The 12,874-nt window shown below is 34.0% G+C and overlaps 1 protein-coding gene across 1 annotated transcript; it reads right to left on the reverse strand.

Annotated features, from left to right (window-relative positions):
- Positions 1-11,384: 11,384 nt before the first annotated feature.
- On the reverse strand, positions 11,385-12,600 carry LOC128922889 (uncharacterized). The gene is made up of 3 exons (XM_054235276.1): positions 12,481-12,600; positions 12,324-12,404; positions 11,385-12,261 (listed from the first exon to the last, which is right to left on the reverse strand). The coding sequence occupies exons 1-3, from the start codon at positions 12,598-12,600 to the stop codon at positions 12,061-12,063; spliced, it is 402 nt and encodes a 133-aa protein (XP_054091251.1). The 3' UTR covers positions 11,385-12,060.
- Between the last annotated feature and the right edge of the window lie 274 nt (positions 12,601-12,874).

Raw genomic sequence — 12,874 nt, forward strand, 5'->3', positions numbered from 1 at the left:
ACATTGAGTAAGGTTTAGGATCATACCTCCATTAGGTGTATTTTGGGGTTGTTGCATTTGCACAACGCTGCCTTTTAGCACATTTGCATAGCTTCCTTGGATAAGACTATTCTTAGAATTACCAGGTTTCGAACTCTGGTCTGTAACTACTATATTTTCGTTACGAGGGATATTCATCATTTGGTTACGACGAGCTTGAATTTCCAGCGATAATTTTGATTTTAAGTCTTTATATACAGGGCAGCCTCTGTAGTTAGCAGTGTGATTTCCTCCACAATTACTGCATTTTTTATTTGTATCCTCTTTTTTAAGAGTACATTTTGATGTTGGGTGTAAATCACCACATACCACACAAACACTGCGTAGAGTGCAATAAGACTTGGTATGCCCATACTCTTGGCAGTTGGTGCATTGTACCGGACCATTTCTTTTATGAGGTTCTTCTACGGTAATTCTACGATGTAACAAATATTTTAAGTTGTATATTGGATGGGTTTCATTCCTTTTAATTGGGTTAGAGTTTGGCAGCAATTCGACTTTAAACATTGGCTGTGGTACCTTATTTCTATTGAAGATATTTACTACATTTTTAATTTCAAAGCCGCATTCTTCAAGGGCTTCTTTGACATCATTAGACTCTACCGAAGACTCTATGCCTTTTACAACAACAACTAGGCCTTTCGAGCTCTTCAGTTGATAAGAATAATAGTTTTTATTGTTATTTGACAAAAAATTCACTATATCCATAAAACTTTTCTCAGTGTAGGACTGTATTTTAGTTTCATCTATATTGCCTTTTTCCAAAGGCACTATATGAAAATTGTTAGTACCTACAAAGAAGATAATCTAGGCAAAAAGCTTCAAGGCTATATTTGTGTATATAAAAGCGGTTTTATCAAGTTAGAGTTCTCAAGAAGTTGCTTAACAACGTATCTGTTCTGAACCATAATATTTCTGATATAATTGATTGTTTTTGTTGTATTTAATGTTTAAATATTCTCTTATGACTTTTGTCCATCAAGCTTAATAGGCCTCCTTCTGATTATCTCTCTCACTAACATCTGTTTTGTGTCGACAGTTCTCTATCTGTATGTTCTCTATGTAGCTCAAAATATATTGGTTACATGGTTTTCAAGAAACCAAATCCCCTTTACTAACAATTACTATTTTAGAAAAAGAGATAATGTTATTTAGTCCATCTCTCATGACGTCTACTTCTATAGACGACACAGTGGTGTGGATGAATGACAGTGCCAGATGGGAGGTGTAGATATGTTTTGTATTTCCGAAAGTTTGGACGAATGATTTATGGCTTCGTAAGCTTAAAAATAGAGTCCAAACTATTCTAGAATGCAAACCGATGGACACAAACTATTATATTATGATTGTTTCCAGCGCATATTTTTAAACAACTAAACTGTCATTTCATTTAAAAGTTTTATGGGTGACAGTTAAAATAATGAAACAGTTGCAATGGTGGTCGCTTCAAAAGTTACCACTCACTCATTATCTAGTTTAGTATTAGGGATAGAAGTGAATTGTACACAATGAAATGCGACACTCACACATAATTTTTACTGCCCACAGCACGGGCTTTTGTTCTCGTCCACTGATTTCTGTCGCTAACTCATGTGGCAACAATAAAACGCATTTTCTGAAGACAGCAGCACTCACTGTCATAATTGTAAGCGTGAGCCAGTGCTGTGCGCTAATTCGCAATTGTGTGGCATGCCATATATCAAGCAGAATTATTGAATGTCGAAGCGTACTAAAATTTATGTACTATGGCCTGCCTTTGTGTGTGTGTATGTGTGTATTGAGACTACCATTTGTATTAAGTGTTGCATGCTTTTCCTATTGTTGGCGGCATTAATGAATCGCTTCGTGGGGCGAATTAAGCGCAACAAAAAGTAAAACAAAATGCAACAAAATGGCAGAAAATCTGAAATTTACCAAACTCATCGTTGCATATAATTGCTTGATAACTGATTGCGCTAAATTGCATTGCGAACGCTGATTACATCGATTGCTGGCGCCTAGGGCCAACAGAAGCAACAATTCGTTAAATCTGGTGGCGGGTCAAGAACGCAACTAAAATAGAATAGAATAAGTAGCATTGCAGAAAGTTGTTATGAAATAATAAACTGAACTCGGATCATCAAGACGAATATCAATCATTTAAATGTTTATTATAAACAATAAGATAACTCTAAAATCCATTGGCACAAGATTATCATACTGGGGACGGATCGGTACCAGATGGCGTGACTTGGCGTAAGCACTGGTTATGAGGATGCGATATCTCTTTGGAACAAATATTTGAACGGACACTATTTGTCAAAATAGTTTAGAAGAAAGCAATTTCTCTTTGCGTTTCAGCTTTCGATAGACAGGGTTTGAATCTTCTTGACTTTTTATTCATGATCAAATTTCAGCATTAAAAATTTTGAGCGCACTACATTTAAGAGCTCATAAATTATATAATGGCGTTGTGTATATAAATATATAAAATAAATAAATAAAACTATATGTGTGTGAGGACTTCATAAATTCACACTTCATACTTTTCATATTTGATTACCATTCAAATTTTTGCTGTATTCAACTTTTCTACACCACTCAATTTACAGCTGTTCTATGCATTATTTTGGTTTGTCTCGATTTTCTGATTTTATGCTGGTGAATTTTTCAATTTATTGCAATATTTTTTGTTGTTGTTTAAATGCGTTGGCCTGCTTTCTACAAGCCATTCAGACTGTTGCATATTATCAGAGCTGTCAAAAAGCTGCTAACATCTAATGAAAGTCAATTTGTGTGCACATTGTATATATATGTATGAGCATTATATATATACATGTAAAATTAAATATATATTATGTTTATGTGCTTTGTTCCGCCGGGTATATATTATATATGCACATCTACGAGCCTGTTGTTATCTTCTTATTATTTTCAGCATATAAAAAATATATATAGAAAATTAACTGCACGCATAAAATAGCAGCTCAGACTATTCATACAATGTCATTCAAGCTTTTAAGCGGATTTACGCTGCGCAATAAGCTACTACACACACATACATATATAAATATAAACATAATCCCATACTATTTCATAACAATACTTTTTTATTTTTTCTGTCTTCTAACCATATATAACAGTTATTAAATATAAATTCACGCCTTATATGCCCACTGTCCCACTCTGGCCTCCTTTTTCCCAGTTGTCAAATCCTTTATGCTGGTTAATCCTTTTTTATTGCTTTGCATGCAAACATGCAATAAACTTTATTGTCGCATAACTTTTGTTAACAATTTCGTTTTTTGCGTGTCTATTTTTTTGCCATAATTTTTACGATTTTCATTGTTTGCTCCCAATTTTATGAGGATTAAATGAAATATGTGCACTTTATTTCTAAGTGCAAGAAGTGCAAAATGATTGCTGTTGTTGTTGAAAGCAAGAGAAAAAAGTGCAAGATAAAAAAATGTCACAAATGCAACAGGCAGTGTGTTTGCTTTTATTGTTTTTGTGCTACTTCAGAGCCGATACATTCGTTTATCGTTATGTATTTGTGCTCCCTTTACTTTATCCAGGCAAAAAGAACACCCTCGACTGACTTGACATTAACAAATAGCATCCATGCATCCATGAAAGTCTTATTGAAACATGTAAAAATCAACAAAATATCCCATACAAACAAATTGTATAAGAAGTATCAACAGATTGGCAATTTTTATACTCTCACAACTTAACGGTTGTTTGTATGTCATAAAACTGTGAGATATAGGGTTATATATTTCAAAATTATCAGGCTGACGAAATCAGGGTCGCATATATCGAACAAGAATTTTGTACCGCAAATATCGGTAAGGCTCTCAGATAGTTAGATTGTATTCAGTGAAATTATTTTTCTTCTAAGAATGTCTCTCCGTACCAGAAATTACATCGGATCATAAGTTTCCTAGCTCTCATAATATTAGGGTTTTCAAACATTCGATAGACTTTATACCATATACATCATTTAATAGGTGAGAATTTTAATTGAGTAAGCCTTGGTGCTAATGTAGCTTTGTGCTAATGAGTGAAATTAGTCTAGGAATAATCTCAGACCCTATATACTATAGATACAATTTTACTTTCTCTATATCTTCATCTTCTTTTTCTACTATTTCGTCATCTTCTTCTACTTCTTGTTCTTCATCGCTATCTTCTTTGTGCATATCTTCATCAAATGAATCTAGATTTTCAATTCTCTTTTTGTATTTTGCCATATCTTCTTCAATGATCTTTTCAAGAATATTTACGAATTCCTTTACGATATCGATATTTCCTATAATCATACTTGAAAGAAGTGTATCAAGTGCTTCTTTCCTCTTTGCGCTTTCGCTATTTTTCGAGTCTTCTACAAGTATATTTGATGTACTATTTGTGAATTCGTTTTCAGTAATAGGTTGAACTCGATTTATACCCTTATTTGAATGCAACTGTGCACCGGCGTAATCTGCTGACGGTGGCAATAAGTGCTCTTAAAGACAAAGAACAAAGCTTTACAACGAAGTCTGCAGTGCACGAAAAAGTGTGTATACTTACATGGTTCCACGTTGACTAACGGTAAAAGTAGATCTCGTAGGGCTTGTGAGTCGTAAGTTGGATAGTTAAATTGATGAATTACGCGGGCACTAATCGCAGTTATACCCAGCAAAAAAACGAAGGCGACTTTGTAATGCATCGCAAGTGCTTTTTATAGATCGGAAATTGCAAAAACAAAATGTTTAACGAAATTATTTGAAAAATTAAATTAAATAACTGTAAAGTTGCGGTACAGCACGATCTTGCTGCTCGGTCTTGTGTAACAAAATTAACTGTTGAGACTGAAATACAGTCGCTTCGGCACAATCAATATAAAGGTTAGCTCAGTTCAACTGCTAATAAGCAATAATGAAATACATTGGAATCTATATAATTCGTATTTACTTATTATCGCTTAATGCGAAATTAAGAAGTGACTAAATTTTTTATTTATAAGAAATACCAAAAGCGTTTGCAGAAAGCGCACTTCTCTATTTTGTTGATTTGTTGGTAGATTAAAATATTTAAAAAAAAAAAACAAGTAGAGAATACTGTAAAAAAATTCTCTTGCTTTTGCTAAGAGTGTGTGTTGTATGAAACAAATCGAGTTAGTCGCGAAAAATTAAAACTAAAACTCTAACCCCGTAAATCAGTACTCATTAAAAACCAAATTTATGAAGCGATTACTATTTCTTTTGGTAACCGTTTAACTTATTTAAAATTCAACACATATGTATGCAAACCTTCATTAAGTTACCTTTCAAATTCTCTGAGATATTCATCTTAAAACAATCTATCGGATATGGATTCAGATGTTATATGAATCCCAGGTGAATATATAGCATGATTTCGTTAATTTTTGGCAGACTCTATATTGTAATAAGCTCACAAGTTTTTATCCAGACATTTTAATCACTTACCAAAATAAACGTCTTAATGTTAACCGGAAGTTGGAAATTGATACAGTTCAGTATATAGAGACTAAAGTTGTTGTGTACCGATTTCTGTCCTATTCGGTATCATATTACAATATATTAAATGTAATATTTTCACGCAGCTTTATTTAAATATTGCGCATTTTGTTTCATATGTATAAACGATAAAAAGTTAATTAGATAGGGCGATAACTTCTTTTTTGGCACAGGACAGCTGGAAGAAGTATGAACCCATTTCATTAAATTTTGTTATCAAGTGAAACTTTACAAAGGGTATTGCCCGCACCAAATAGTTGTAAGCTATATAAATTCCGGTACGATGTAAGGGTGATAATATGAAGTGGAAGTAGAAATGTTAGTAAATTCGGTAAATGAGAAATAAGGAAAGAAATATGAACCAGTATAATACATTTTGGGTATTATTGAGATATTTCGGTACATCTTAGTGTGAGAAAGATTCATTAGTACCGCTTCGAACTGTTATGAGAGTAAATAAGAGTAAGAGAGTTTCCACATGTTCTACATGGAAAGTAGCACCGTTGTATGTGTTGCTTTTACTTCGTAGCATCGAGAAAGCGAGATATCACAAGTAGCTGGAACGTGAAACCGTACTATTTTGAGAATCTGCTAATAAATTTTGCTGAACTGCGTGAACTCGTCAAGCTTTTTCTCAAAATTATTTTGCAGATTACCAAAATGTGTTCGCCGAATGCGGTTGCTCACGTCTTAGTCAGTATGCGCAAATTCCAAAAATTATGCACTCTTTATGAGTTGCATAAATGCCATGTTTGTTGGAGAGTGTGTAAAACTCAACAGTAGCATAAATAATTAGTAGCTGATAGTTTATGACATCATTTATAAGGGTACCTGCAGAGAGGACGCTCAGAGCCGAGCGTAACGCTGATGAATGTGGGAAATAAGCTTCAAAGCTGTACGCATGCATTTTCATACGAATTCACACAAGTAGCAAAGAGTGGAAGCCGAGCGTAACTCTGATCAACGCGAAGAAAACAGTTTGGAAGTGCTTTTCGGCGCTGACTCGCGCTTTACATTGTATTTATTCACTTGATTTGAATAGTAACATGCAATTTAGTGAACAAATATGTAAATATATTTTTTCAATCAATAATATAATCTAATGTTTTTGTTTTAATTCGGACACATATAAACAATTTTTAGTCATACATTTTTAAATCTTTATGCAAACATATAAAGATTAAAAGCCAAAAGAACCAATGTGTATAACAACAAGTTCCTCCCGGTATTCAGCACTAACCACACACTCTGCGGTATCAAAAATTTAAAAGCGCTGATCGAAATCAGCTTTACGCTCGGCTCGGCTTTGATCGTCCACTCTGCAGGCACCCTAAGGCAGCGGGTTTCTCGCATATAATTGATGTTGTATTGTAATATTTAAAAGTACTGTATTAAATATCCCCCAACGACATATATATTTTTAATTTCTCCGCTTTTCAGTGTGGTTGATTTATTTGATTTAATTAATTATATTTCCATCTGCGCATCAAAATTGCCATTTCTGTACAATATTCTATTATATTGAGCCCAAAGACCTTATTTCAGCAGAAATAGTATCTTACCTTACTGTAATTTGTTGAAACTTTCCGTGTTCTATTAATCAAAATCCGCTTTGGCACACACTTCACAACTTTTAATTTCCTATTTACCACACTAATACAACTTAATGCTGCTTCCCCGCATTTTTCTCCCGCCGGTTCAGAATGCATTGCAATATCCTGCCGCGACACGCTTTCAATGGCAGACATACATATTAAATTTCCGCTTGCCTGTTTCACATATGTATATAAGTGTGTTTCCACTTTGTATCGCTGTTGTTCTTTTAAATGGACCGAAATTGTATTGATATTTGCGCTGCTCGGCGCTTGCCATTGGCAATATTTGCATCCTTGCACAGCGGCACAGCCTCATACCCAGCTGCATACATACTGTATTTATTTAGACTTAATAGTTCTGAGAAAATCCATTTGTGTGTATTTGCTTCTGTTCTCCCGCTTTGTCCAACAAAATGCACAGCATGCAACAAATGTTCTTACCTTACCTTCCTTAGCTTCGATCTTTCAAGTTTATGGGATAAATGCTGGCATTTGGGCTCGTCAAGTGTGCATTTGTGTGCGGTTGTTAGGGTTCATATTATTTGTTGTTGTGATCTCTAATACGTGCGCATTTTGAAGGGCATTTAAGGATAAGGCTTTCCAGAAAGTGTATAGATTATTGTTAACTGATTATATGTTCCTTCTAGGCAACATTCGTTTTAAAATATTTTTGGGCGCTGTCTATACGTATTTACGGAAGAAATATGAGACAAGCGTCTGAGAACACAATTAGAAATTATAAATTAGTAGATTTGTGGAAGTATTAGAGTTATTAAAGATGGCATATATTTATAAAATTTATTGAATTATTTAATGTAACTTCAATATTGAAAGAAAATTTGATCTAACTTATGAATTTATATAAAATCTACAGTTTTTACTAAATAATATTTTTTTATTTTCAGACAAAGTCGTCCTCGTATAGCCATCTCCACCCAAGGATGTGCCCGGTGAAATGGGTAAACCCGTTGTTTTACCCACTAACATGTCTGCTGAAATGAAGAAGGCCGTCGATGATGGTTGGACGAATAATGCATTTAATAAACCCGAAGGTGAAGATATTGCGCGCCGCCATCTGGGTGGGATTAATACGAGCACGTCTGTTGGGCACGCCATGCCATTAATAAGAATTTGTATAAAATAATATAAGCCAAACAATTAAAATGCCATTAATAGTACAAAAACAACAAAGGTTTCATAATTTGTTTATAAAAAGCAACAAAATTCAAATATTAATAAAATCAACAAATATCGAAAAATATCGAAAAATATGAAAATTTAATTGAAATGTCGCGCTATTTTCAGATAATAAGTAGTTCAAATTAAAACTTAGACTTTGCTACCGAACGCCGATCGATAATATCACCGCGGTTAACCATTTCAGTTGCTGTGAATAACACTTAGCTTTTAGTTTATCGAGATTAAATTTCGTTATAAATTAATATAGACGTACATATGTAAAGTAGACAGTGCTTAGAGTGAAATGCGGACGGTGGAGCAAATGTAAAAATTGTCTAACCAAAAAGTATTAAAAAAGCAACTAGATGTGAGAAATATCCACCTCTGCTAATTTGGAAATACTTTAATACGAAATCTCTATTTTTCGGGTAACGTTTATTTGACGAAATTAGTTCCAAAGAATTTCCTGTCGATATATGGCTAGCAGATCTTGACATTTTTTAATTTATAGTTCATTAACGTGTGTGAAATAAATTTGTCCCACTATTCCCATATTGTCTTTTTTATACTCTCGCAACAAAAGAGAGTATTATAGTCTTGTTCACATAACGGTTGTTTGTAACTCATAAAAGTAAACGAGTTAGATATAGGGTTATATATATAAAAATGATCAGGGTGACGAGACAAGTCAAAATCCGGGCGTGGCTACGCCCCCAAATAGGTTTTTTGTACATATCTCGCAAACCAATAGAGCTATATAAACCAAACTTTCTGCAGTCGTTTTCTTTAGCCACTTCCTAATACAGTCCATACAAAGGTTGGGTTGAAAATTACTAAAAGTGGGATAACTCACTAACGAAACACGTCAGAAATACTAAATTTTACAGAAGAAACGCTGCACTCAGATTTTTTTACAAAATGGAAAATGGGCGTAGCATCGCCCACTTATGGGCCAAAAACCATATCTCTATTCGAATGAAATTCGGTATATAACATTTTTTTGACACTCTGATGACACGTGTGGAAAATGGATGAAATCGGTTCACAACCACGACAACTTCCCATGTAACTCAGTTTTGAACTCCATCTTATTCCTTCACTTTATAAGATATACATAAGGAATCAATAAAGAGAGCGAAATAAAACTTTACACAAATACTGTATATGATCTGTGGCATCACTTGTGAAAAAATTGTCGAAATCGGACTATAACTTTTTAAAGCCCCGAATATCGAATATTAAGAATTCAGTACCCCATGGTAATTTTTCGCCGAAAATTTCGGTAAATCTCACAGGTATCTTAACTTAATTTAGAGGAAATATTTATACTCTCGCAACAAAAGTTGCTAAAGAGAGTATTATAGTTTTGTTCACCTAATGGTTGTTTGTAAGTCCTAAAACTAAACGAGTTAGATATAGGGTTATATATACCAAAGTGATCAGGGTGATGAGTAAAGTTCAAATCCGGATGTCTGTCTGTCCGTCCGTCCGTCTGGCCGTCTGTCCGTCCGTGCAAGCTGTAACTTGAGTAAAAATTGAGATATCTTAATGAAACTTGGAATACGAAAATGGGCAGAATCGGACCACTGCCACGCCCACAAAATGGCGATAACCAAAAACACATAAAGAGCTATAACTAAGCCATAAATAAAGTTATGAAAATAAAATTTGGAACATAGGATCGCATTAGGGAGGGGCATATTTGAATGTAATTTTTTTGGAAAAGTGGGCGTGACCCCGCCCCCAAATAGGTTTTTTATATATATCTTGCAAACCAATAAAGCTATATAAACCAAACTTTCTGCAGTCATTTCTTTTCGCCGTTTCCTTATTCAGTCAAAAAATGAAAGAAATCGGATAATAATCACGCCCACCTCCCATACAAAGGTTAGGTTGAAAATGACTAAAAGTGCGTTAACTCACTAACGAGAAACGTCAGAAACACAAAATTTCACAGAAATGATAGCAGAAGGAAGCTGCACTCAGATCTTTTTACAAAATGGGAAATGGGCGTGGCATCGCCCACTTATGGGTAAAAAAAACCATATCTCAGGAACTACTCGACAGATTCGAATGAAATTCGGTATATAATATTTTATTGACACCCTGATGACATGTGTGGAAAATGGATGAAATCGGTTCACAACCACGACTACTTTCTTTATAACTCAATTTTGAATTCCATCTGAATCCTTCACTTTATAATATATACATTAGGAACCAATGATGATAGCGATATAAAACTTTACACAAATACAGTATATGATCTGTGGCATCACTTGTGAAAAAATTGTCGAAAACGGACTATAACTTTACAAGGCCCCAGATATCGAACATGTTGAACTCAGTGCCTAAAGATAAATTTTAACCGAAAATATGGGTAAATCTCTCAGATATCTCAATTTAATTCAGAGGAAATTGTTTTCTTCTAATAGTGTGTCTCTGTTCCAAAAATTATTAAAATCAATTATTGGTTAAATTGCGAGAGTATAAAATGTTCGGTTGCAGCCGAACATAGCCTTTCCTTACTTGTTATTAATTTTTCATCATTTGCTGGCTTATCTAACTGGCTTACAATATTGTCAATTATGTTTTTATGCCATTTATTTTTCCGGGTTCTACATTGGTATAAAAACAACAATTTGAAATGGTCACCAATGGAATTTTCCATTAATTGCGTATTATCCACACACATAATATAACCATATGATCGATAATTGGATATTTACTCATGGTATTAATAAGTTCATAAGTATTTGGAGCGTCAATACGGTGCAATTGCCATGTATTGCGATTTAATTTCATAAATATTAAATTTATTTAAATTCTATTTCATTTAACTAAACTGGATGGTTAAATTTATATGAGTGTGTTGTGTTCTTCAATATTCCTTATTGTCTAAAGAAGCCCAACATTTGATAGTAGCGATCGAAAAAGAATTGGTATAAGTTACTTAATCTGGTATAATAAAGTTTATACTCTATGAAAAATGCGCAAAAATTTGTATTTAAAATTTTGAAAAGAGCAAAACTTTTAAATTTTCGAAAATTTCATAAATCCCACTGGCTTATAGAACAAACACTCAACTCTCATAACATGAAATAATAAACTTACAGTTTTGTTCAGAACCCTGAGCAGAGAAGTGGCTCAAAAATTCAATTTATACTTTTTATTGATTGGTGACCAAATAAACTCAGTAGCGAATATGAAAAGGATTAAGCTGCAGAATATGCGCAAGCCTGTATGGTCGCCTGAGCAATCGATTGGGTTATACACCTCAAACGTATGTGTGTGTGAGCATTCAGGAAGGATGCTTACCCTTTTGCGCTAGTGTGATGTGGGGATTTTTTTGCTGGTTTCTCTGTGAGCTCAACTTAGTTTGCGGTTGCATGGGTTGGCGGTTATGTTTACGGTTTGGTGAATACGCTGTTGGCTTGACAGCTTGCCGCTGGACCAAGGTGATGGTGGTGCTGGTCAATGGCTTTGATGTTTTGCGGTTAAACGCATACGTATACGTTTTCTTCGACCTTCGACCTTTGTGTCGAGTGTGTTTCGATAGTCGAATTATAACCATAAACACAACAACACAGCAAAAAATGGATAATAAGGAGAAATGCGCTGTAGAATATGACAGGTTTTTCAAAAAAAAGAAATAAGTAATATAATAATAAATTCCCATCAAGCTTTCCTGATGTAGAGATTATTTTTTTAAAACATTACCGGTAAAAGTAACAAAACAGAAATTATTAATGTAGCGACTTTTGAAAACATTCCACTTTAGTGCGATTTTCCAATTTTTCTAATTCCTTGAAGCCAAACCACACAAATAACTGGAATGCCATAGCGTTTGAGTTGTAAAAGAGAAATTTAATGAGGTAATCACCGGTGGGAAGCGGTAGCATCAAGTTTGTATGCAATGGCCTGAAGCGATCGACTATGAACTCGCCCTGAAAGATTCAACATATATAAGCGAGGATTAAGTCCACAAAAATTTTATGTTACAACCGACATCATAAGGACACGTGTGATTGGTTTTATTGATAAAAAAGAGCTGATAGTAGTTGTACTTGCGCAGCAGTTCAATATGCAACTGAAAATATTAATATTTATAACTATAAATTTTGAAGATATACGACAATGTCAAATTAATGCTCATTTTGAGTTACATTGCAATTGTAAAATTTTCTTAGTAGCTGCGCGCGAACTGTCGCTTCAGTAACGTCCCGTTTCACCGCCTTCAGACGTAGCAACATTTTATCGGTAACATTACACTCTATTTTGGTCATCTTGAAAAAAGCAGCGGCAGCCTTTAGGCGTTGTTTTTTTTAGAGTAATGAGAACATTTAAATATTTTATATTAATTTAATTCCACAAACATGTTTTCACTTCGCAGAAAAATGTTTGTACAACAAAAATCAATAAGAATTTGCGACTAATACTCGGCATGTTGTACCTGCTTTTACACAAAAATCGTGATTAATATGATGATTAGACATTTTTTCTGGTATCACATTATGCAAAACTATTACAGATGTTAGATTTTTGTACTGTCGATGATTT

Source organism: Zeugodacus cucurbitae, chromosome 6 (assembly GCF_028554725.1).
Source record: "Zeugodacus cucurbitae isolate PBARC_wt_2022May chromosome 6, idZeuCucr1.2, whole genome shotgun sequence".
Classification (NCBI taxonomy): Eukaryota; Metazoa; Arthropoda; class Insecta; order Diptera; family Tephritidae; genus Zeugodacus; species Zeugodacus cucurbitae.